Genomic DNA, 27885 nt, shown 5'->3' on the forward strand with positions numbered 1-27885 from the left:
TAAAAATAATAGTAATAATTATAATAATGGGGGGAATGGGGAGGATGGATTAGTTATGCGACAAAAGTTGAAAAGTTGAGTAAAATCCTGGTTTAATTTTATGACAACAATTATTATATATATAAATAACTTTAGAATTCTTAACATTACGTGTCGTGTTAGATATTTATCTAAATAAAAAAAGTAATAATAAACACGTTTTGATTGTAAGATTATATGCATTGTTGACTATATATTGTCCGAGTAATTATTTTCACTATCTTTGCGGCTAAACAATCTCATGCGACCAGAATTTTGTGTAGCACTACTGATTACGTCCATCCATCTGAAACAGACAAAAAAATAGTTATTTAGATATTTTACTACTTTAGTCGACAATAATTCAATATTCATAAACACATAATATTACGACGAAGAAAACTACACTAGACTACACCTATGTCATAAGTAATTTAAAACGTCGAAAGTTCACCAACATAAAAATAAACAATTTTCAATTATTAATAACAATATAGAAAGTATGAGTAGATAATTGCACATGCAATCATAATACAATTATGGCAAAAACCGCAATGTTTTACCCAAACAACAGAAATCATTAAGTAGGCAAATCAATTTTCAATCAAATGGCCACGAATCATCAGACGAAGTTTTCATATTAGGTACAGGCTATACACAAAAGTGACTCGTCAATTAACCTACGAGAAAACCAACCCCGGTATTATCGAAACTCAACACTAACATTTGTATCTAATTGAACAGATTAACATTTTACCTCATTGATCAATTAAACTAAAACATTTTAACAAATAAAATTCATTCGAGCTACACGTATAACAGATGATAAAAAAAAATCGTAGAATACAATCGCCATACATCAATGGAAACATAAGCATTATAACACACAACAATGATCACGTTACACACATTTTTATTGTGCTAACATCATGTAATGTCTTGCGTTGAGACTTTTTTTTTCACTCAAATAATAACGAACATAGATGGCTTAACAGTGGTGTTAAAGCTGGTATAGTGGACAGAAATCGAAAATTGAATAGATCTCCCAACAATATAGATAATACCTATATGATTATGGGTATATATTAATATGTACAATTTACATAATAAAAAGTAATAATTGTATTGTAGACGTCCATTTTATATAACCCTAGCACTAAAAACTAGTTATTCTGTAGCTATGTTGAAACATTTGTCAAATGTTAGTTATATTTTTTATTATTTAAATATAATCGAATACAATATTAACTATCTATATTACGTAAATATCTTATCAACAACGTTTTAATAAGTATTATTACAATGTATCAATAAAATTAATATTAAGTTTAATTATTGATAATATAAAATTAAATTTTTTTTGATACTTTGGATAATATTGTTCATTTATTCATTAGAATAATAATTCTGATCCTACACTGGTACACTATATAATATGTATAATACATTATTATTTCATACAACAAAATTGTTTTTAAATCGATGTTTAAATATTTAATTCAATAATATCAACGAAAATGAAAAAAAAATCACATTTCCAATAATAATAATAACAATAATTGTATGTATTTTACTCACCTGCCAAATGTGTATTCACTTTCGGCTCTGAAAAAGTAAACATGATTCTTGAACTGCAACTTGAAAACGAAGTCTTTTTCAATGGAATCATCCTCATTAGGTTTTGAAACGCTGTAACCGAGCAGAGGCAAACTAGCTAATGGCAAGTCATCTTGAAACGACTTGTAGAAGAACAGACAGAAATTTGTGAATACAACCCACAGCTTTTGCCAGCCATTGCTGTTTTTGAATTTGCGCAACAAAAAGCCGCTTAATTGATTCTGAAAGACAAGTACCATTGTGTTTTTAAGTTTAGAATATTTAAGGATTATTTGTGAATTTTTGTTTGATAAGAAGAAGTATTTTTTGTTCGAAAAGGTTATAAAATAAGGTTTATGTTAAATTAAAAACAATTTGAAAAAAAAATATAACGTTAAGAACAATAATATTAGTAGTCGGAACTAACCTCGATGGCTCTGAGATGGTCGGCCATGCCAATGCTCGTGTTTCGATGCCAGCAAACGTGAACGGTCGTGTTATTCCTTTGCACAGCGCCCGGCGCTTTGCCACCGTTAATTTCGGATAGCACGCCGTTGCAGTCACCGTTGTTGCTCATCATATCGTCTGAAGAACCTAAGCATAATAATAAAATTGGAAATTAAAATGCGTTAATGATGTAACGGGGAAGCATTTGAAGAAATGATCATTTTATTTTAAAATATTCCTCTTTTTGTTGAGAAATAAATAATGGGGCAATAATATTTATCAAACATAAAAATTCAACACTGCTGATACTTTAAAATTATTTTTCAACATTTTTCAATTTTTATAAAAGAGTGAAAGGAAAAATAGGAGCCAATCAACTGCACAGTATAGGTATCAATAGAAGCTCGTCATTGAGTAAGTCACTGTAATATAGATATGAATGTTGAATTTGAATTCAATAATACATTATTGCATAAGGAAAACTATTCTAAGTGAAGACTGTCTTTAGCCTATATACTAGTATAGGTACTATTAAATATATTTGTTTACGTTAAACACAGAAAGTTAAATTTTTTTTCTCGAAAAATTATATTTATTATAATATTAATATTGAATATGTTCATGGTATATGTATAAACAATAGCTTAAAAATTTTCTAAATGTTTAGAAAATACCAATGTGAGCATAGAATATTATAATATACGTAAACTTCAAAATTAAAACCTCCACGAAAAATATTTTTGAATTACAACAAAATAACAAATAGTTTTTCTTTATTTAAATATTTAATTTTGCCCAAATATAAAGTACTTATGAAGAACATAAAAGTTTCAAGCCTAAGCTATATAAATTGAACATTTTATAAATATTTAACTTTACGAGGTAGCAGTCGCAAATACTAAGTATAAGCAAACTGGTTTAAAGTAAAATTCATATTTTTCTTAACTTTTTTTTTTTACTTTTAAACCCTCCCCCTCTCTTCACAAAAACTAAAAAGAATAAATTTCCTGTCAGAAAGGATATTAAAGTTGAAAATTAAAACATTTTTTCCACTGTAAAAAGTATCTTCTGGCGTAAAATAAGAAAAAAAACATCATTGTTTAATCAACATATTTTTCATTTCACTCAGAATTTAAACCTATTTTAATTTTGAAATTTTTTTTTCATTTAAATACCCAAAGGTTTAGAAAATACACGATATTTTAATAGGCCCAATTAATAATAATATTATAATATATAACTGAGATGTATGAATATCTTACTACATGATTTTAAACTCAAATAAATATTTGGTGGCTCTATATTTGTTCGTTCTCCTTTATATGCTTGAACACTTTCTGCGATGTCTTCCACCCATTTATCTTTTTCCTCCTGACTGTTCGCCGCAATTGTGATTACCCTGGAAAAAAAATAATATTTAATTAATATTGAATCAATTGTTTGATGACCATAATCAAGCCAAATGCACATACAAATATACAATTATGTATTATATATTTTATTTAAAGTAAAACGTAGTTGATGACTAATTTTCGCAATAATTTCCTCATACCTGTTATTTGAATAGATTGAAAAAGAATATTGTGTCGGGTTGTCAGTTCGTTCTTCAACAAAGAGGTCGTTGAGGGGAATCTGGCCATGGACGCGAAACATGTGGCCAACCCTTGCCGTGTATAGCAACATATCAGACATCTATATTGGCATGCACAAAAGCGCAACACTAATGTTAAGCTGAACACATATTTCATTAAAGCTATAAGTTAAATAAAAGCTTGATTGAGACTGTGCGGCAGTATCAATTAATAGAATGGGAGTGATCATTGTAGCACATTCAATTTTAAATAAATATGAAAATACTCGTTTTACCTTGAGAAATCAAACTTTGGTTAAATACGTGGAACAATAAAAAATATTTTTGTCTTAACACAATAACATAATATGCAAAAATAATTGTATTTTGCAAATCAAGAAAATATTATACCTTAGAACAGTGATCTTCAACCGGTAGGTCGCGACCAATTTTTGGGTCACGTAAGTTTTAAAATTGAGTCCCGATTAGTCTTCATTTTAAAATAAAAATCAAGTTTAAAAAACAAAATAAATATCAAAACGAAATAGACTTGAAACTGAAGATGATTTCCGGATTGCACTTAGTCAAATTGAACTAAGGTGGAATTTATTACGTTAAAATACTCGAGGACAAACATCACATTAAATTTTTTGTATCGCATTTTAGTTTATTATATTTTTTCGTATGATTCTATACATTTTCAATTCATAATTATTAAATATTCTACCAACTAAAATATTTTTATTTATTCAATTATAATAGTACTACTACAAAGCATTAAGCAATTGTAGCTTTTTTATTTTTTACAAAGTTTACGTGGGTCACGAAAAATGCAGGCCTAAAAAATTGGGTCGTGAGTCCAAAAAGGTAGAAGACCACTTAGAATACTCATCGATTCATTAATTTACTCTCATTTTTTAAGCACTTTTGTTATATAAATCAATATATAACTTTAAAAATGAGAAAAATAAATTTTGAATTATACCAATTATTAGTAAAATGTTTATGACAAGTAATTAAAAATGGAAAAAAGTTATTACAAATATTATTATTTTTTTTTTTTTTAACAAATATTTATGAGAAATGTTATTGCATTATTGAACAATATCTACCTAATCAATGCAATAATTTAAAACTAATGAATATTATAAAAAAATTGATCACAATTAGCTTTTACCAATTATGACCAAAATTGTAAAAACATAAATCATATCAAAAATATTTTACAGTTCTAATAAGTTTTAAGAAACTTTTTAAATCCATAAGGTTTTATTTAGAAATTATTTTAATTTCATAAGTTTTATGTTTTTAATAAAAATAAGAATATTTACTATATTTTATTGCCACCAAATTTAAATTACAAAGTTTTTGTAAAGAACAGTAACATTTCTATATAAAAATGTCAATTTAATACTTTTATATGATAAGCATATATATATATATTTATATATTAGCAAATAAACATATATTCTACTTAATAAAATCAATTCTTACATTTAAGCCCTCAAACTTTCCTGTTTAGCGATCTATTATTCGTTGTAAATATTTGTAAGCCTTTTAAATATTTTATTGAAGTAGTATACTAATTTTAATAAAAACATAAATAAAATTCTAAGTATTCAAATAATAATATCGAATAGCTCATATTTGTTGTGTTAGCTGAAGAAATATTTAAATGCATGCAAAAAATCTCAATATAAAAGGAATACACATTATATTTTTTTTTTAATGTCTATTTAAAATTCTATCATTCACTCTTATCATAAACTATAAAGCACTGCTCCAAACATAATTTAAAAAATAAAATTTGGTATTTTTAAATTCTGCATGGTTGAATTAAAGTTAAATATAAATAAATATTTTGAAATATCCATATATTTTTATCACAAAATAATAATGAAATTCTAGTACAAAGTAAAAAAAAAAAACATTGGAAATGTCTAAGAATTATCCAATAAAAAAAATCAGATAATTAATTAAACAAACAAAGCGATTAAGAGGATATTGTACCTGTATGTGTAGTCTCTATTATACTAATACATATCATATTAAAACATATGTTCGGCAGTTTTAATTTTGTGTGCTTAGCTTAAATATTAAAGTGAAATGGCCTATTAACTTAAAGTTAAGAACATTATCTGTATTCTCTTATCGATTTTTTTATAGTATTTTAATGTTTAAGTAAATTATGAGTGTGTAAAACATGAATATTTAAAAATGCTCATAGTTCACTTAAGTTTTGTAAAAAATAACGATAATACAGATAATTTAATTTTAATGATTGGTCATTTTACTTTTATATTTAAGCTAAGCTCACAAAATTGAAACTATTGAACAAATATTTCGGTATAGTAGGCGTTAAAACAAAGATAACATATATAGGTATGATGTTCTCTTTCTCTTAAGATATTTTTAACTCGACATTTTTACAGAGAATAAAAATAAATAACTCATACTTATAATTTTCAGCATTTTCAAGCATATACATACATTACAACTTCCAATCCAGCACACGTAATAAAGAATATTAAAATTGTTTATTCTTAGAATATTCAATAGTTACTAACACTTTAATAATGATAGTTAACGCCCAATAAAACTTGTTATAGTTTTTTTTTTTTTTTTTTTTTTTTTTTAATTTTAACAACACAAATTAAGTTTTATTTATAAAATCTCATATAATTTGTAACTTTTGCTTTTCACTCAAGACATTTTATAAAAACAGGGTGTTAAAATTACAATTTAAACAATGGAAATTAATTTAAAATTATATAAATATTATATTGTTGAAACAACATTACAATATATTTTGATTTTGTTTTAAGATTGCTGGCCTTCCATAATTTGAATATTATGTATGGATAGCGTGCCGCACAGATAGGGCTGCTAAAATAAACAAATAAGATAATATTAAAACATGCTTCAACTTGCCAGAAAAAACATGCGCTGTTGGTAACCTTTTCTCTGTGAAAATTTGGTTAGACACCCTTGCCGTACAAACTCTCGGCCAGTAACATGAAGAGTGTCAATGCCAACCATATCTCTCTCCAACTCGCAGAGCTGAACAAAGTTCTCCTACGACATCAAAAATAAAACAAATTATAAAAGTTATAAAATAGAATAATAGGTAATAGTTAATTACCGATCTACGAAGTGCACTAGGTAATCTCTTTGTAACTTTCAATAGTTTTACCCTTGCTTCCAAACAGTTATTGTAATCAATATGAGAAGAACCATAATGTCTTATTAACTCTAAAAAATATAGATGTAAGTTAATTCTGAATACAATTTTATTGAAATTACATACTTTCTAATAAATGAGAATAATGGAGTAATCTTTGAAGTGGTTTTAATACAAATGAAGACAATGGCAAGTAGCACACTTTTTCTACTTCAAAATCTTTATAAAATGCTTCAAATTTTTTGTTAGTACGATATGTATGATCAATTTTTTCTAAGACATTTAAATGCTCATCTAAATAATTATCATACAACTAAAAATAATAAAATAAACATACATTAATTTTATTTTAATAAACAAAACTACTTTCATAAATTATTAAACATACCTCCAAATTATTAAAATGGCGTAATAAAATATCGGCTATACAAGGAGGATCCCAGTTATTTAATCTCATTTCCACATCTTTCAAAAACATAGAATGAGCATCATAAATTGGATCAATTAAATTTAAAAGCATGTTTACAGATTCTATCTGTCCCATTTCATCATCTTCTTTGCTCATTACATCACGCAACCACTAATAATTAAATATGAATAGTCTAATTACAAAAATATTTTTTTAATATCATGAATATTATTTTTCTTACAAAATTAATGACTTCTAAGTCTTTTCTATAGGTCCGCTCTGTCATCAATAATTCTTTAGTAATAAAATATGCTCGATCAGTTGGTCTCTAAAATTAAAATACATTTAAATTTTATAAAGGAAGAAAAAACAAAATTAGTACATTACACAATATAATTTTATTTTATATTAAATATTTATACTATATTAATGTATAATAATACTTACTTTTCGTTTTGTATCAATAGTTTCAACATTTTTCAATAAAGTTTTGTCTTTAGCAGTATTTATTGTACTAATATTGTTATAATGATCATTGCTGAAAAAATAAAGGTATTAAACATTGTTTGTTTAGTAAAAAAAAGAAATCTGCATATTATGTTACCTTATATTTCCTAATGATCCATTGATTACATTGTTTTTCGGGGTGGATGATGTCAATGCCTTTAAACCATTTTCTTTAACAGACATGGAAGACAAACACAATGTTGATCCATTGATTTTCTTAAAAGGTGAATCTACTTCTTCAGGAGTGTCACCTTAAATTAAAAAACTTTGTTAATAATAGTATTTTATACAAAATATATCATGCAAAGTACAATTCACAAGTTAAGAAATAAAAATATATATATATAATACTTTTATAACCATGTATGTGTGCAATTTGATAAAATTAAAATAGGGATAGGTTTGTGACAGCAAATAAAAATATGTGATAATGATAATTTAACCAAAGTACAAATATATACTTAAATGTGTATTTATTTGTGTGTTGCAAAATAATAATTAAGTACACGGAAAAACAAAAAATAAATAAAAATAATAATAATAATAAATGAAAAGCAACTTTATGATATATAAATAAATGTTAATATATAAAAATAGGGTTCAACATAAAATGTACAACTATTTATATGTATTCAAAACTCACTTAACTCCATTGGGTAAAACCGGATATGCATAACACGAATGATTTAAAGTAACATTCAATAAAAAAATATAAAATATGGAAATTATTAAAAATTATTAAATCATATTTTCTTTTTTTTTAATTTATTGACTTTTTATTAATTATTTTATTTTTTATAATCATTTATGTACATAGTAAAACAGTACCTAAGTATAATAATTATAATAAATTATTTATAAAAAATTTACAAAAAAAAATATATCTAAGTACCTAATTGATTAGTCAAAAAAAAAATAATAACAAGGTATATATTACTGAAATGCAGTTCACATTTACGTAATGTGAAAATGTTTTTGAAATCTATCAATATATATTATATTATATACGTGTAAAATTGTGTATAAAAAAGAAACAAAGAATAGAAAACAAAACAAAACAACCACGACAAAATATAGAATCTTTTAACAATTATTAGTCAGATGTAATTAAACAAAATTAAATAACTACAAATAATACAGAGAATTATGTATAACATCAAATGTATAGTCAACAGAATAAAAGATAATTAATAAATACTGAATTTTGAAGACAATATTCTAAAGCAAATTTGCTTTTTTGAAACTATGTTTAATAAATATTGTATATTAAAGGAAGACCATTTTTTATTTGATATAATCTTAAAGAATTAGTATTTAAATTTTGAATATGAAAATTAAAAGAATGCATCATAATTATTTTTACCAAATTTGGGATCCCAAAGGCAGAGTTAATATTTTGAATTAATTTATTTCTCTTTTAAAATTTAGTATAATAACTTATTAATCTTGCGATGTTTTTAATTTTCTTTTACATTATTTACATTGGAAATAAATTCTAATAAGTAATTTGTCATCATAATATTCAATATCAGTCTATTATAATATTAAAATAATTATTTATAAATATTTGTATTTTTAGTATGTCATCATTTGTAATATAATGGTCAAACAAATGGTTAACAAAATAATAATGTAATATTACTGATAAAGTGGTACATTCTGTTTTCAATTTTTCACTGTTAAATTTTACATAACTCAATCAAGATGAAACATTTATATGAATATAAGAAATCAACTTAATGATTAAATAAATAACTTAAATTATTATTTCAAATACAACATATTTGAGCACCAAATAAAATTTAAATTTCCAATAGAATATTAAATAAATTTTTTTAAGTATGTTTTAAGTACTTTAAACTAATATTTGTTACCAAAACACAGTTCGATCACATTTGCAACCCAACCAAATACAGTTCACTATCATTTACAACTTACAAAAATGTCTTCATAATTAAATTATATACCTAGTTGTATATAATATTATGTTGTTCACTTAGAATTAATAATTACAATTTAACAGAACAAAACTATTATTTAAATATTATAAAATAAAACAAAACAAAACCCAAAGACAACATTAGATTATTATCACAACCACAAAAGAAAATATATATATATATATGAATCTATAAAAACATAAATATTAAAGAAAAATTACTAATATACCATGTGAACACTAAAACAATGATTTAGTAATGTCTTTGTTGTCATTAACTTTCTTAAACACAATAATAATTGTTATTCTACACCCTATATACCATTATAAATTAAAAATTTGCTTCAAAATTGTTTTGTTGTAATTTAATGGAAGTTTGGATATTTATCACTAACATTAACTTATATTGAAAAATTCAATCTATACTTTAGTAATTTGAATCACTTTAGGTTTTCTCTTTAAAGTATGTGTATAACGTCTTCTTTTGGAAGCTCTAGGTATTGTATTTGGCACATTAGGTGGCTCTTGAGCCTCAAGTGAAGATGATGAAGCGTCACTAGGAGGACTGCGAGTTAATGAGAAATATGAATGGCAACGAGCTCTTGAAGCTAATATTTTTGGTTTAGGTCCTGATGCATCCAATGACGCTGGACCATGTGCCATACGACTCTTTCTAGTTTTCATACTGGTCTTTGGTAGTTCAAACATGTGTAGTGGTGGCCGGTAGAATTTTGATTCATCAGACTCAGTAAATGGGGAATCATATTCATCAGAATCTTTATTCAAGAATTCTGGAGGTGGACAAACACTATCATAGTGGTGAAGTATTGTAGCATTACTCGAAAATTCTGATGTAGAAACACCAGCTGAAGTATCATCACCAAATGATAATCTAGGTTTGTTAGTAGATGGTACTCGACGTGGTCCTTCTGATTCTTCTTCAATAAAATCTTCATTATGAATTGTTTTTGCATCTTCATCGTCATCAAAATGTTTTTGTTCGACAGGTGTAAGGTCTTCACTTTTAGGAGAAGGCCATTGTTCAACTGGTGGAGGAATATCAAATGCATACTCTTCTGGTAATGGTGGTAAATCTGGTAAACTATCCAATGCATCAGAACATAAACTTGGCTGACAATCACTAGACAGTATTGAATCATCTAATGATGCTGATTGAGTAGAATATTTTGTTGATAACTCATCATCAATCTCAGATTTTTCCGATGTACTTTGTTCGCTTATTCTAGACAATGTTCGTGACATGCCATATATACCATATCCTATGAGATACATACCAGAATAAGTAACATCTGGAGTTGGTGGTAAAGGACTAGACGTAACATCTTCTTCATCAGCAATGTTTCCACTCATATCATCCATATGAGGTGGATCATCAAGACTTGAACTACCAGAACTTTCTAATGAAAGCTTATGATGTCGTTTAGGTTCTAACTTCGGTGGTATTTCAATACAGCCTAATTTATTAATTAATTCAGCATGATCAATTTCTTCTATAAATACATCTGAATTAGGATCAGGCTCTTTTTCACTTTGATCATTTTTATCTACTATAAAGTTATCTGCTTCGATTACTGTATCTTCAATAATTTCTGAAACACTCTGACCTGTTTTTTGAGTTGTACGTTTTGTTTCATCTGAACTTTGTGAGTCAAGTTCTTTAAATGGTATTTCCTCACTACTTCCTGAATCATCGACAGACACCCAATCATCATCAGTTGAACATTTGTTATTAGATTTATTATTTTGGTTTATTATATCAGCATTAGGAGCACAAATGTTATCAGATACAAAAAACGTTTCATCTTCAAAATCCTTATGTTCATAATCAATAACTGATGCCAAATTTAATTCTTCAGAATCCCAAATTTCAAAATTTTTTAATTTTTTTAAAGAATCTAAACGTTCTTGTCTAGTACTTGAACGTCTTCTTTCTGGTGTTACGCTCGGTGACAATGATATACTATCATATTCGTCAGATTCTTTAACAACAGTATTAATCAAATATGTAAGACATTCTACAACAGTCTCATCAACTTTAATGTTCCACCATTTAATTGGTTTTTCTTCCAACTCTACCTCATTTTCGTTATCAACTGTATCATCTTTACTAGAAAATGACGTAACTAAAGGAAGTTGATGCAAGGAAACAACTGGTGAATCCAAGGATATTGCTCGCCTTTGTGACTGGTTTTGACCAGATACATTTGGAAATGCTGAACCTTCAGATAAACCTAACCTAGCAAAAAGTATTGGAGATTTTTCTCGATTTTGAGATATTTTATCGGGTAATATTTTTCCCAATAATTCGGAAGGTAATTTTTCTTTTTTTAAAGTAGTTAATCCACTAGAATCAGCTATTTTTGTTGCTAAAGATTGGAATTTATTAATTTTAATAGCCTTAGATTCAGCATCCCTTGATTGTGGTACTTCAGTTTGTTGTGAAACTAACATACTAGATAATGCATTATTCAATTTTATTTTTATTTCATTAGAACTGTTACTGACAGGAACAACTTGCTCTTCGTCTTTTCTTACACAGCTATTTTCAACTTTTTGTATTTCGCTATGTACAGTTACATTTGAATGAGAGTACTTTACAGAATTAGATACAATATCAGGAAGAGCGTTGTACTCCATTAATTTATTGTTTTTCACTCTATTATTATCATCATCGCTTATCACAACATTTGGAACCACATGAATAGAATTAGATGATAAAGCAGAAGCAATTTTAACTTTAACAACAGAAGACTTAAAATTTTTATCTTTTTTTGGGCTATTTGTAATACGTTTTTCTGGAGATATTCCAGGTGAACTTGAAGCAATGGATGTAGAAGCTGATCCTAAACTCTTGTTATCTTTACTGCCCAATGAGTCCTTTCTTATTTTTTTACCTTTACCCCCTCTATATTCCACAATAATTATTTCTTCAGGTTTAGGCTCTATTTCATCAGGATCAATTTTTATAACTTCCACTTCTTTTTTTAATCCATTATCTGCACTACGAGGTTGGTAACAAATTTTCTTACCTTTATTTACAGGTACACTGTCGGCACTATGACAAGACTTCAACTTGTTGTTTTTTTCACCAAAAGATGGTCTAATTTCAGATTCATTGAATGAAGTTGATTTGTAGGCCATTTGAATAAGCTCTGAACTTTTAGATGTGGTTACTACATCATCATGATATTTATTTAATAAAAGTGCATCTAAATCAACCGGACTGTCATCTTCGACACTTATATTACCAGTAGATTGTGTTGATAATGATAAACCAGAATCTTGAGAATAATGATCTGAACCACACTTAATTGTTGACCATTTCACTGTACTCTCTTCATTAGGTGAACCCTCAATTGTGTGTCGTTTATGTAATATATAAGGTATATCCAAATCTAGTTTAACAATGCTAGGTTCAAAATTATCAAGAGGTGTCAAGTCTATAGATTTTTGATGTAATAGTCTATGAGATTTATGTTTAGGAGCACTCATATATGAATCACTTTTTGTTCGTTCCACAGGAATATGACCAGTTTCACCTTTGTTTTCAAAAGCATTGAATCGAATTGTATTATTAGTAAAAATTTGTTCTTTACTTCTGGAAGCTAATTCTTTTTTACAAATTTCATTAAATTTATTGAACTCTATATCTCTATATTTGGGCTCTAAATAACCAAGTCGTTTTTCAATTGCTAAAGTATTTTCTTTATTATCATTTTCAACATAAAATATTTCATCTTCATCATCACTAATAGTATTATTAAATACTTCTTTTTCTAATAACTCATATGAATCTTGACTAATATCATCTTGGTACATATCATCTATATCTGGCAATATTCTAACATTACCAGTAATTTCAAGTTTACGATCGCTACCACTTTCAGTTGATAAACTAGAAGTTGTACCTGGGTAACTACTTGAGAAAATTTTTGTAATAGGATGATCTACTGAACTATTTCTATCAAATGAGGAATTTACTTCATCATTTTCAACAGGAGGAGTTTCTCCAGAACAAGACCTAGATGAATTAAACTCTTTGCAGCTAGAGCTACGTTGCCAACTATAAATGGAAGGGGTAGATTTATCGATAAGAATTAAATCTGTCTGACTAGATTGACATTTAATATCTTTATAAAAAGTTTCAGAATATTTAGAAGACGTATATGATTTATCAGTGTCATAATCGTCTTCATAATAATTTGACCTGATTACATTTGTACGAGTACAAGGTCTAGTGCAAATGACGTTTGGGTACATAATAATGTTGTTTACGACGGAATGTTTCTGACCTGGATCGTTGACGCTGTACGAGTGCTGGGACGAAGTGATGGAAGTTATGTCCGAAGTTGTCGTCATCACTGTCGTCGGATGTACAACTTGAGCAGTCGACACCTCTCCAGGCACCACCTGGCGATGGACTGCGTTCGGACTCAGAGAACCCGCTAGGCTCGTGGCTTCCGAATTTGCTAAAAAAAAAAAAATTACACATAAAATTAAAAAAGTTTAGAAAAAATGAAGAGTAGGTTATTAAATATTTTAATATGATATGTTTATACAATATAAATATTTTTTATTTGTATTTTTATTGAACAGATATTTCTTTAGAAAAATAAAATAAACCAATACGCATGCTATACCTAAAAAGTTTATGGAAACATGCTTAGATCTAGCAGACAATAGAAGTCAAGAAAAGTGTTCAAGTAATATATATACATATATATGAATGTAGAAATGTATAATATTGTATAAATACCATTATTTCATTTAAATTGTATAAAGCAATGAAAATTGTAATTAAAATAAAAACTTAAGAAAATACTAAATAAATTAAAGCAATATAACATTATAAAAAACACTGCAGTGTTAAATGATATATGGATATAATTTTATGTCGATCACCAAAATAATAAAAAAGATTATTTGACCAATCAAAATGTATGTACCTAACGATAAATTTATTATATGTAAATTATAATTCTTTTAATAAAACTAAACCAAATATTAATAGCCTCCTTCATATCAAATAAAAATGTATATTTAAAATATAATAATGAAAATACAAATAAATACATTAAGTGTAATATACTATTTGCATATAGAGTTTTTAACAGATATAATCTATATTTTCAAAAATGTTTATTTTTATGAAAAAACATGTCAACCTTAAAATACTTGATATTATGCTTAATAATTATTTTATAAATAAGGTATATTTAATAAAAAACTAATATTGGCTATACAAATTACAAAATTATTATTATGAAGTGGCTCCAATAACATAAGAATTATAAACTTAAGTTAAAATAAATAAATTATGATAAAAATTAAATTGCAAAAACATACCGAGGGGCAATAAAGGATGTGCTGAAATACTGGAACCAACATTGGATATAGTAGAATGCGACAATCCGGTATGCCGAAATGATTGAGACCTGTTGGCAGAAACAGGGCAAACGGTGTAAAGAGACACTATTTTTTTTTTCCAATGAAAGTAACCCATTAAATTATTTTAACACACAATCAGAAACTTACTATTTGATGTCGTTTTTAATTAGTTTATTTTTATTTTTTCCAAAAAGAAAATATTAGTAAGTAATAAAAACATGCGTTTGGAAAAATGTTCAACTCATAGGAATATAATTTTATATATATAACTTTTTTTTTGGTCAACAAATTATTAATTTTAATACTACTGTAAAATAAACAATATTAAAGAACTATAGAATTGCTCTCATCTTAGTATTGGTTTAAAATAATACGTTGCCACCAAAAAAAGAACCTAATATTATATTTACAATATATATATATTATATTTTTACAATTTTATACATGAAGTTGTAATTAAAATATAATTATTTATAGATGTGAATATTTATTTTACTAAACTAAAAATTATATTATATATGTATAACATAACTAATAAGCTCAAATTAAAATATCAAGTTCCATATTGTGTTATAAAATTAACAACTACAAAATATCTTTAGTTGATATTTTAGTTTCTGATGTGTTTTAACTTTGGAGCCACTTTCATTGACAAATATGTGAAAAAAATAAACAAAAAATCATTCTCTTCTAAAATTGTGGCATGCTAAGAATTACAACAACCAAGCTATTCATATGGTTGTGTATATTTACTACTAAAAATAAAATAATTGATACTTATTGTCCATAAGAATAATTTCATTAAAGTTGATTTTTTTTATTTGTCATTTATGAATTATGACTTATATATAGACTTACCTTTGGAATGTTTGACGTTTAACAAAGTTTTCCCTAACAAATTCCACCATTTGTTTTTGAGTTTTACCGCTATATCTATAATTTAAAATATGGTTTTTAAATTTAAACATAAAACACACAAATATTAAAAAGTATTACCTGAAAGATGATCCTCGGCTTAGAACTTTAGTCCGTTGACGTGGTAAACGTTTTACAGTGAAACATCTAAAAAAACCATGATTTTCTACACATTTTTTCCAGAAACTTTTACAATCGTTACGAGTTTCAAAAATAAATTCCACAATATCTTTAAAGTAACCCTGTTAACATTTAAAAATTCATTACTCCTAAAATGTTACAACATTAAAAACTTTATTTATTTATCAATAATTAATTTTAAAATAACTTACATATCCCTCGGGATGTAATTTGATGAGGAATTTTTTACGCTTAAAGCTTAATTTTCTGATTTTGGCCCAAGAAAATGTATTAATTTTTGTAAAATTTTGAAAAACCAACACACCTAAATGTGCAACTGAAAGATTTAAAGGAACACCTTCAGGGTCCTATACAAAAAATTTTTAATTAGAATATTTCATAAAAATCTAACAATTTACAATTTACCTTTGCTGGATGCATTTTAATCCCATACAATTCACACCGACGTGCTGTCTCTAATAAATTTAAATCTGCTTCTGCTGGTGATTGTCCTCTATAAATTAAGTTTAAAAATATTATTTAAACAACAAATATATTTTAGAAAAAACTTACATATGTCTTTTATGACTCTCCATTATTCTTATTTCCATTTCTCTGTCTTGGTGAGGGACAAATTTATGTGATGATAAATAGGTATGATCTGGATAATCATCCGCAGAATAATCACCACATTCAGCTAAAATATTTTATTTACAATTAGTTGTGAATTTAAAAAAAAAAATAAAAAAAAATTTTATAACAAAATTTACCTTGTACAATATAAGAAGCCATTAAAGCAGCAGTATTATCATTACATTGCATATGCCCATGTGATAAATCTCGTTTAACTTGTAAACAAAACAGATACCTGGTATATTCCTCTTCCAATTGAGCAGGATCAGGTGTATAGAACTTAACACAAAACCTCATTAATGGTTCTACAAGTGACAGTCCTATCTGTTTGTTTAATGGCTTTTCTAAGTCTAACCAATGCTGAAAATACAATAAAAAGTATTAAACAAAGATCACCAGAAGAATAATTTATTTTAAATACAACTTACCTTTGTAGAACCTTCTTGATATTCAAGACCAAAATAATCGGCTTCTAACAAGTTTAGTTGTTTACATACTTGTTCGAATAACACAGATCCGTCAGCTTTTGTCTAAAAATGATATTAAATAAATAATTACATTTTCCTTAAAAACTAAAAAATGTTTAATTTCAAACCTGCACTTGAAAGAGCGTAACTGAATCATCCAACATTTGGACACGGACGTTGAGCATTTTTCCCCCCCTTCTGGGTGTCGTTGGAGGCGTTTTAGATCCAGCTACACCGGGAGTGGATTGTGAATGGGGTATTTTGTTCAGAGAACTTCCCAGAGAGCTTGGGGTAAGCGATTGGTCTTTTTCCACTGGAGACATTTTCTATACTTATTCTAAAACTAATTTAAAAGTAACAAAAACCGAAAAATTCACGAAACATAAAACATTAAAGTGGTTCAAATCATGTTTTTCTATCAACAGCATTGATTGATTCTGCATAATTGATAGAATCTGTTCTACCTCGATAACACCAGTGATATTCCATCTGAAATCAAAAACATTAGATTAAAATTTAAACTTATATTGTAAAATAAAATTAAGTTTAGTATTTTTAGTAATGCCAAACAGATATAAAATCTAATACTTTGTTGGGAAGGAAGCAATCATAGTTTTTACAGATCTATTTTTAATCTTTTAAAAGAAACGAAGAGATAGTAGTGACAAATGACTCGTATAGTAATTCTATTTATTTTAGCCGGTACAAATAAAAACGACTGTGGATACACGAGTGTATGACGAAGTGTTGTGACCTTAAACGATTAGACGCCACCTAATTCAGTTGAACATATTAAATAAAAAAGGTCTCTTGCATACAAAACTGTTTCACTATTCAATGGTTTGTATAGCGATGCTAAATTGTTTAAATTAATGTGTCTTCAATTTAATTTCATAAATAAACATCAATGTATGTAAAAGAAAAATCGCTTTGCATCAATTATCTTCGAATGACTACTAAAAGACGATTATATATGATAAAGAATTTAAATAAATTTAATTAAACTACATGAAACTCGTTGGTTACAGTTTTGTACTTTATTTGTTTTATATGCATGAAGAACTCGTCTAAAAAAAAATAAACAAGTACCTACCGTTCTGCTGTACATAAGGTGTCGAGTAAATCACTATTATGAGTATGTTAAATTTGAATTCAATTATATATATATATATCACTGTATATGAAAAACGATTTTTAGGAGTCTGTCAGCTTATATCACTAAATACAATTTGTGATATGTTTTTTAATAAAGATATTACAGTCATTCATATTACAATAAGTTGATAAATTTTAAAGTTCTCAGTACTTTTTATTTTGGCCTTTCTAAAATACAAACTAGATCCAATTTGTTACCAAGAATCACCCCCATTTTTGAAAATCAAAACATTTCATTGATTTTTTTTATTATGTACACGTACACGCACAAAAGAAACACATTTTAAATCAATATATTCATCGTTTTGCTCAGAATTTAAAAAGTACACAATGAATGTACAAGGCCTTTTAAGCAACCTCACGTTTTATTGATAGTACATGGATATTTAAGATAACTGTAAATATAAGAAAATCTCAAGGAAACCAAGACATTATATTTTTATTTTATCTAATCGTAGTTTATTAGTTTGACTACTAAATATTTAAATAGTATTTTTATCTAAATGACAAATAATTTTTATTATACTAAAAAAAAAATGTATTCATGGTTAATTGTTTTACAATGACAGGATTCAAAATGTTGCTAATAATACATAACATATAATATTCATAAATAATCCGACAATTAGATTTATTTAAATATGTACAAATCAACACATGGAATAATACTTATATAAATACCACAATATCTCTTATTATGTAGGTTTAGGCAGTGAAGAAACAAATGAACAATAATTGAACTACCATTAAATATACAGAGACTCAATCACTTAGGTATTTTGTTATTTACCGTTAATTTACAGGGACAATATTATAATTAATAAAACATTACTTTCTTTATTATCCAAAATAAAAAAATTGTTATTAATATTATTTCTTACAAGACACATTCTTAAGTACAAAATATAAGTTATTACAAATTTAAATATAAGTGCGTATTTATTTTATTTACTACATGTACCTAAATTTAAAACAGAAAAATTAACTCAACTGCATATGCCTACATCACGGGTTATAATTTAAATTTTAAGTTCCTATTATAAACCTTAATGTTAATACATTATAATAACCTTGTGTCGGTCCTACGAAAGGTAAATTTATTTTCTAGAGAAAATGATGATAGAGGATTATCTAATGTTCATGTATATATGATATATCATATACGCGAATCATCTTATCTGTGTAATTCTCATTATAACAGTAATTAAAAATGACGTAAAATATTAAAAACGAAATTTCGTATTATTTAAGATAAGATTTATAAATAAAATTTACCATTAGTTTTATCTTAATCATTAATAAACTTTAATCTGCTTTAAGATAAAATTAATAAAAAACAAATAATATAATTAATATAAGTAATTGTACACATATTTTTGATCTTTGCTCTTTAAAATAGGTATATTTTGTTCTAATTTTTAACAAAAAAATAGTTACATAACAATAAACTAAACTCAAAATACAACATGATTACCTACCATTTTTAACTATTGAACTTTTCACACTAACAATATTTTAAGTAAACTATTCACAAATTTTAAGAAAAAATACAATATTTAATTTGTCAAAATCGAAAACAGTAGGTCATTAAACCCCCCTTTCTCCCTTCCTCGAAATTTTTAAAAGTAGAAACATTATTTTAGTGGTGAATATTACAGTTTATATTATTATATTTTTAACGTAAAAATGGCAAGTGTTCGGTATCTAATATATCTATATGTCGCATACTCCCATCCATATCGCGTTATTGTACGTTTCACGAAATGGACAACGTTTACATCCATTTCGCGAAATGAAACCGCGGTTTCTCCACTTCACGTAATTACACAATATGGATAATATTTCGTGAAATGGATACCTAAACTATCGTCAACGGAACTTGTTCCGTCATTTGGATGTCCATATAGCAAAACTTAAAAAAAAATTTATTTTTAAATATTATATATTTTATTCCTAAAAGTTTAATTAAATTATTAGTTTTAAGTAAATGTTTTACAAATATTATAATATTATAATACTTTAATACAAACTATTATTTATTTAGACATGCTTGTGAATTATGACAACGAGAATTATATTTTAAATTATCTTTAAAACAAGCACATTTTTTAGTTTGACATTTGCCTTTACAATAACAACTAAAAAAACCTTGACCTCCAGTTAAAGAAGAGACAATTTCTCTTAATGACATTTCTTTTGTCTTATTCACTTGCTCGATGTCAATGAAGTTTGATGTGGCTGATTGTATATTTCCAGAACCATACCAAACTTTTAGTACACCATGTTCAGTTCCTATACGGTTAAGGTCATTTTTCTGATCGATTTTTCTTACGTTTGGCGCACCAAATATACTGCAGAGCGATAACGGTAGGGAATTTGTTAATTCTATTTGAATTGAATTGAAAGAACTTTGGCCAGATTGCGTTATTGTTCACGGTCGACCTAGACACCCGCAGAGCCAGAGAAGTATTGAGAGAAGCAACCAGGACATAGAAAATATGTTAAGAGCTTGGATGAAAGATAATAAAACAAAGAAATGGTCAATTGGACTACAATTTGTTCAATTTCAAAAAAATAGTTCTCATCATCGTGTGATTGGTAGGTCACCGTATAAGGCTTTATTTGGGAATGATCCAAAAGTTGGATTAGCAACATCCAGTTTACCAATAGAAATTTTACAAAAATTGGTAACGGAAGAAGACTTAGAAGAAGTCTACAAAGAAGATATTTAAAGTTGCGTCAAAATTAAAAAAAAAATGAACCGAAAACCACGTCACCGTTGACATCTATCAAAAAGTGTTCAAAAAAAAATTAAAAAAAAATAATTTTATTTTAACATATTACTATTAGATTATTTGTATTAAAAATAAATAAAAATTGTTAACATTGACATAATTTTAAAAAATTAAGCAAGTAAGTAACTGCTATATATAGTAAATTAGGTATCGAGTGTACCTACTTTATTCGTTATTGAATAAGTCACTCCAATAAATGTGTTTAATTAGAACTGAATAATGATAAAATTTTTCTTACAAAAAAATTCTGAACAGAGATGGTCAGGTCAGTACAATTTACTTAGGATATAGACTGCTATATCGCCTATATCCTAAATAAATTGTAATATATATCTATATTGATATCATACAGTACCTAGATAATTAATCAAACTATAAGTTATATCAATATGGTAATTAAAATTAATTTTTGTTAACAATTTCTTATTATTATATCATTAAATATTTTTAAAATAGGGATCCCATACGACCCATACGTCTCGTATTTATGGAATTGTCTCATTTTGAAAGAAGTGTCTCGGTGTCCCGACACTAATTTAAAAATAATACCTTTATCCCGTATTTTGGATAATCCATCTTATATGTAACATATTTTAAAAATTAAATTTTTTTATATCATTTAATTTAATTTATTAAGTTTTTAAATTTCAAATTACTGATAAACCATAATATCCAAATCAAATAATAATTAATAATTATTACTTGATTATGATTGTGTTTAACTATATTTTATAGTATATTTAGTAGCTGTGAGGAAAATGAAATGTTAAAGTAAAAATATGTAATTTTAGCTACCAAATGTTTACAAAGAATTTGTGTAACAAACATCACATACCTACTTAATTTTGTAATATTTAAATTGCTAACATAAGTCCTCTCGCCCTTTCCCAAAATTAACACCAATATAAATTACAGTATACCTAAGCATGATTTAAAATTTCCCGTATTTAAAAATAAATAAATCTAAGGTCCCTAGTTCAAAACATATATATTTATGTTTTTAACCTTTGAATAAATACCAACATAATATAGAACGGTATATTAATGCATAAAAGCTTTAATTCTCCAAGAATAGTAATTTTGAATAGGCACAAGTAATTAATAAATTGTTATTCTACATTTAAGTAACCAATTTCGTCAATATTTTAATTTCAAATGTATATAAAATAAATTGAACAAGAAAAAAATTATGAGATATTGCATTAAATGTTTAAGATTTTTTATCAAGCCTAATTTTTTTATCAACACTTTAAAAAACACGAAAATTATAAATGCCTAAAAGTAAATAATTTAAATTTAGATTAAATACTTTGAAAATTTTAATCAAACAGAAATTAATAACTCAAGTTGAAGTCTCAGTTTTCTACTTTTTAAAATACAAATACAGTAGACCTTTGATAATCCGGACGAATTTCAACCAAGCATCGTCCGGATTACCGGAAGGTTTTCAAAATTACCTACTCAAATAACTAAGATTTTCATTTTTGATTCCATCACCTTTATATTTATTACACTTAAAATTATAAAAAACAGTACTCTTTCTACATTAACTTCAACTATTTTCTACCAAGAAAGATAATGAAGGTGAAACATTTTTACTAGGTACTTCATAAGATGATGACACACATTTAAAAAAAAAACTTCTAAAATCAATACATTCATTATACTACACTAATAGTAATCATCGCTCCAATATGGGTTATAACTATATTTAATGAATTTTTCTGTATAATTGTCTACTTAATTGTCTTCTTAAAAGTAAAGCATTTTAAAAATAATACTAATAAACCATATTTCCAATGAAAAATTAAATTGTAAAAAAGCAAAAAATTCAAATTATAAATATACTTAACAAACATATAAAAAAAACTTAAGCATCCAGAACAAATTTTATTATTTCAAATAAATTTTAATTAGTACACATATATTTTAATAATTAACTAACACGCAATATATCCAACGAGATAAAAAATTATAAACTAATTTGAATTAGCAACAATATCACCTTAATTCTTCGTAAATAAAAGTTATATAGTTTAACTATTTTAAAAATATTAAATAAATATTATTGTTATTTAATCCCTAACATTTATTTGGTTCACGTACTTTCCGTAGAAAATATCACGTGATTCATGGAAACAGTATTATGAAATTTCAAAGGAATAGTACAGAGGTTAGTGTCCTCAATACTGCGGCTGATGTTGACTTTAGATCACAATTTAATTTCTGTTTAAAAACCCCTTTGTATACACATAAACTACAGAATCGATTTCAACAAATCTCGATAATTAAAATGAGAATGATTAAAGTAACGCCGACAAACGATACATTCAAACTACAGTATTTATAGTGCTGATTCTAGACATTATAAATAGTTGTCGGAAGATAAAGAGACAATTTTTTATTATAAGTTATAACTATCTGTTAAAACATTTATAATTTAATTTAGTCTACAAAATAAAAACAATCGAGTCACGAGAATGTAGAGGTTCAAATAATTACATTTAGGGGGAAATTACACCATTTTCTTAAAATTAATTCGATTTATTATTACCATAATGACATAATATAAAACACAACTACAAGGTAGTGAACGAAGAATATCAAATCTACATTTTTATTAAGTTTTTAAAAACTAACATATGGTTTGAAAAGAATAACAAACGTTATAAGATAATAGAAAAATCTCCAATTCTTATCAATGTTTCACATATTGTCAAGAATAATGTGCACATTTCAAAATATTAAAAATTGACAAACACATTATGTCATCATTATGCACGTACTGTGAATCACGATCTGTAAGCAGAATTTTTTCAAAATAAACTTAATTTTTATATACGCGTAAAGGCGTAATGTATAGAAGTAAAATTTCGACAACGAAGAAAATTAAAAACTATATAACGTATAAATTAAAACTTATGAATCAGAGAAACTGACGAGGCAATGAGACAACTCTAGAATGGAAGAGATGAATATGCTATACCACACCGTCAATACATTCGTACTGCTAGTGTAAACGACTTTTTTCATGACGACCGTATCTAGTTATTAGCCTTTATTAGGATGAAATCCGGCACACTAATATGAATACAAAACAGACAAGATAGACAAGTCTATTCCAGATTTGGGTGTGGAATTCCAGTCGATCGCGCGCAATGCGTGTGTTCTCGAATCACTTTTTTCCTCACTCTCACGCGGTCTCTCTCATTTGTCACACGATGCCACCTGATAATACATATACACTATACTTATATATTATACAGACTGCGATAACCATGCACTTTACAAAACCACACGGGTCTACACCATACAAATGAATATTGACTGTAAAAGGAAACGTCCGGTAGAGTAATGTTGCAGTAATGTACGTGTGTGTTGTACGTGTATCGTGTACGTGAGTGTAGTATACTAGAGTGTAAGCACATAGTCATCTAAACATCATTGGTCACGACAACGTTTTAGTTTTTGTCTCCAGTGTTATAGTCGAATACCGTGTATAAGTTTAGTCACCGTTGACGACGACGACATCAACGCACATGCCCAGTTAATCTATCCCCACCACCGACTACGACGCCGCCGCAATGGGAGAATGTAGTGAGGGATATATGACCATTACACTCCTACAGTCCTTACTCCATTATTCGCCCAACATCATACAGGGCGATCGAAATTCCGTAAAGACAGCCGCGAAATCAAATACAATACATTTAATAGATATTATTATTTCAATCATCTGATTGAGATGACACTGTGCGTTGTTATATAATAATAAATAACTGTGAAAACGCAAACATTAAGATTCCTAACTGCACGTATATAAACAATAATAAAAAAACCAAAATTGATTTAAAAAAAAAATAAAATAATTTTGAAAAATACATCATTAATTTGTTTATTTCATTACGCATATATAAACTAAATATAAATGCCTAAAAATTAGTTTTTCAAGAATTTTTCGTGTAAATGCGTGGAGTGTAGCCAACGTTATGATCAATGGAGAATACAACTAGCAATTATTATTTATTAGATAGACCACAGACGTGCATCGAATCAATAAACACATCAAATTACATGAACCATTAACAATACGATTTAAAATATTTATGATACTCCACAACAAAAGACTAAACATTTTTATTCTAAGAAAAATATTTTAAAGGATACTTTTGAAGTTAGAAAACGTGACATTTATAACACTCTGTATATTTATAAATACCGATTCCGTGTTTTGTTGTTTGGGTCCCGTTGGATGGAGTAGGACATGGCGTTTGTAAAGCCGTATGCTATAATAATAATAATAATAGCAGCAGTCGGTGACGTCGGTGTGTGCATTCACACAAATCGGCCGACGTACATCCGGCCGCAGGAAATGTGGTATGTTTTTATATTATGTAGAATATATTATATTATTTCATTTACCTAGAACAACATCTGAGGAATGATGGGGCAAATAAAGAGTATAAGAACAATATTATTTTTAAATGATAAAAATTTTAAATTTTTAAATTAAAATCCAAAATAATCTATTGTTATTATGTGTGCTTATAAATGTCTGATTTTATATAAACTCTTAAACATACATAAAATATAACATTATCTTTCAAAAAAAATCAAAAACCACCTTAAACAATACTTAATGTATTTTAAAAATTTTGTTTGCATACAGTTAAGTTATAATAAAGAAAAAGCATTTTGTATTTTTAGACGCATTCATAGGAACTTGTTATTTCAATCCTAAAATCACTGAATACGTTATTTATCAATTGATTCATAACTTCAGAAAGAAAAATTAGAATCAATTGTTTATCAATTGTTTTGAAATATAAACTTACTAATTTTGGAACTTACGATGTCACAATAACGTTAATATTGATAATATGATAAATAACTATTAGAAATGTTTAGTAAAACATCTGTTTTGAGAAAAATACTGAAAAAATAGTCAAATAAAGAAATAGGTTTTTTTTAATACTAAAATATTATTTATAATTTTTCTTTATAATTATGCATGAATAACAAACAAAACTAAAAATTTTACAATTTAAGCTCATTTTTACAACTATTAATCAATCTGTGTTTTTTGTTTTAAATTCTACATGGATCTCAAGTAATCAACCTAGCTTACAAACACAATGCATTTACACTAATAAAATACAGAATTATATATACATATAGTACATATCTGTAGTATATATAAACATCGAAGAGAACGAACTTTAATATTGATCATTCTAAAGTGGGATAAGAATTAATCATCTAATTTTTATATAAAGAATTTCACTCATAATTTTGTCAAAACTAATCCTTAATCACCATCATTTCCTACTTCCAATAACTAATATCTAAAATTAATTGTTATTTATTAAGTATTAAAGAACACAAACGGTGTTTGAGAACACATGCTCAGTGTCACTTTCCAATAAATCATTAAAAATTAGACATATATTTTTATATAGGTATGTGTATCATCGTATTCATATCAACCACTAGCAATTCACAGATTTTAAATTATACACTTTATTAATAAATAAATTACCTATTTTGAACTCGTTTTTCAATTTTTTGAAAAATAAGTATATTATAATACAAAAATAAGTCTAATTAATAATTAATTATAAATTATTAAAATAAAATAGGTACTAAAAATGAAAATACATATAAACCACTAAGTACACAAGTAATATTTAAACGTAAGTATTTCTTTTTAATGGATAATAGTTTTATAATATATTAATATACATTAATAATACTTACTACATTTTGTGTGCAATAATTAAATAGTGGGTTTGTTGATCGCTAGCGTTCAACTTAAAAAATGTTAACTAAATGAGAACGTTTTTATTACACTAACTAAACTAAACAACTATACCACTTAATCAAAAAACACTAGACATATTTTGTATCTTAATTACTAAATTATTGATTGATATATCATTCACACTATCAGAATAATACGAAAACAATATTGTATTCAAGAAATCTATGTTAAGTAAAAAAAAAATTGTAATACTTACATTAAGAATTAAAATATTAAAAGTAACTTAATGCATTTATAAAATGGTGCTTAATAAGAACAATAAAGTGTATTTATTATGAATATTATAAAATATACTTATTTCTTTATTACAGTGAAACTTAATATAGAAATACATGACCACCCACCGATTTTATCATAAATAAATGCGATGTCCATAAACAAAACAGTTATGGGTTAGGCTTCACCATCAAAACAGACTGAATTAAAAAAGAACATGTGTGGATTTCAGAAGTCTCTTTTAATGTGTATTTGATATTTACAAACAAATATCAATTTAAGCTTTTTTTATCAATTTTAAATGTTCGTCTTCAAATAGAAATTTTACATGGCCACTATTTTAGTTATTTTTATAACTAAAACATTTATAATATTATAGATAGTTATAGGTATATTAAATCTACTATATATTTAAAATATAATATTAATGACTATAAAATATGATAGAAAAACTATCAAAGAAATAATAACCTATACACACGTGAATCGTAAATGTGATATTCGAAAGTAATGATTAAAAAAAAGACTAAATCATGCAAATGTCATCAACAGAATATCAAAGAGTTGTTAATTGTTTTCCTTGTTTAAAATAAATTACCGATAAATTCTTAGAACTTCTAAATATAGTCAAATAATTATCTAGACACAAATTCAACTGATAGAACTATCTTATCTTGATATTTAGTA

At 26.3% G+C, this 27885-nt stretch overlaps 3 protein-coding genes across 7 annotated transcripts in view; 1 reads left to right on the plus strand and 2 right to left on the minus strand.

Moving 5' to 3' along the window:
• Positions 1-158: 158 nt before the first annotated feature.
• The window catches only part of LOC112592852 (FERM, ARHGEF and pleckstrin domain-containing protein 2-like), a 47469-nt gene continuing 19742 nt past the window's right edge, over positions 159-27885 (minus strand). Inside the window, exons 2-24 of one of the 5 annotated variants that reach the window (XM_025337022.1) lie at positions 17676-17700; positions 17340-17554; positions 17173-17274; positions 16882-17104; positions 16685-16808; positions 16538-16625; positions 16324-16479; positions 16073-16233; positions 15935-16009; positions 15035-15123; positions 13981-14157; positions 7826-7979; positions 7669-7759; positions 7463-7549; positions 7201-7392; positions 6939-7125; positions 6774-6883; positions 6563-6706; positions 3614-3753; positions 3324-3460; positions 2042-2208; positions 1597-1856; positions 229-325 (exon numbers count right to left, since the gene is read on the minus strand). In XM_025337022.1, coding sequence (XP_025192807.1) covers positions 229-325; positions 1597-1856; positions 2042-2208; positions 3324-3460; positions 3614-3753; positions 6563-6706; positions 6774-6883; positions 6939-7125; positions 7201-7392; positions 7463-7549; positions 7669-7759; positions 7826-7979; positions 13981-14157; positions 15035-15123; positions 15935-16009; positions 16073-16233; positions 16324-16479; positions 16538-16625; positions 16685-16808; positions 16882-17104; positions 17173-17274; positions 17340-17534 — 3156 coding nt within the window. In that variant the 5' untranslated portion in view covers positions 17535-17554; positions 17676-17700. Of the gene's footprint in view, positions 326-1596; positions 1857-2041; positions 2209-3323; positions 3461-3613; positions 3754-6419; positions 6518-6562; positions 6707-6773; positions 6884-6938; positions 7126-7200; positions 7393-7462; positions 7550-7668; positions 7760-7825; positions 7980-13980; positions 14158-15034; positions 15124-15934; positions 16010-16072; positions 16234-16323; positions 16480-16537; positions 16626-16684; positions 16809-16881; positions 17105-17172; positions 17275-17339; positions 17701-27885 lie in introns of those variants that run through there. The other 4 variants (XM_025337013.1, XM_025337004.1, XM_025337036.1 and 1 more) reach the window with 4 other exon arrangements.
• Positions 9855-13974, minus strand: LOC112592847. Its single transcript, XM_025336991.1, has one exon. The coding sequence runs from the start codon at positions 13946-13948 to the stop codon at positions 10088-10090; it is 3861 nt and encodes a 1286-aa protein (XP_025192776.1). The 5' UTR covers positions 13949-13974; the 3' UTR covers positions 9855-10087.
• Positions 20583-21098, plus strand: LOC112598727 (KRAB-A domain-containing protein 2-like). Its single transcript, XM_025345305.1, has 2 exons — positions 20583-20640; positions 20773-21098. Exons 1-2 carry the CDS (start codon positions 20583-20585, stop codon positions 21096-21098), a joined length of 384 nt encoding a protein of 127 aa, XP_025201090.1.

The sequence above is a fragment of the Melanaphis sacchari genome, unplaced genomic scaffold, assembly GCF_002803265.2.
Source record: "Melanaphis sacchari strain LSU unplaced genomic scaffold, SCAv2.0 Contig0_pilon_pilon, whole genome shotgun sequence".
In the NCBI taxonomy this organism is placed as follows: Eukaryota; Metazoa; Arthropoda; class Insecta; order Hemiptera; family Aphididae; genus Melanaphis; species Melanaphis sacchari.

Bases quoted from the DNA above. Each gene is read 5' to 3' on its own strand.
- LOC112592847 (XM_025336991.1), bottom strand. From the start codon at position 13,948: ATGTACCCAAACGTCATTTGCACTAGACCTTGTACTCGTACAAATGTA.
- LOC112598727 (XM_025345305.1), top strand. From the start codon at position 20,583: ATGTCAATGAAGTTTGATGTGGCTGATTGTATATTTCCAGAACCATAC. The intron at 20,641-20,772 runs GTACACCATGTT...TTGAATTGAAAG, and splicing joins AGAACCATACCAAACTTTTA to AACTTTGGCCAGATTGCGTT.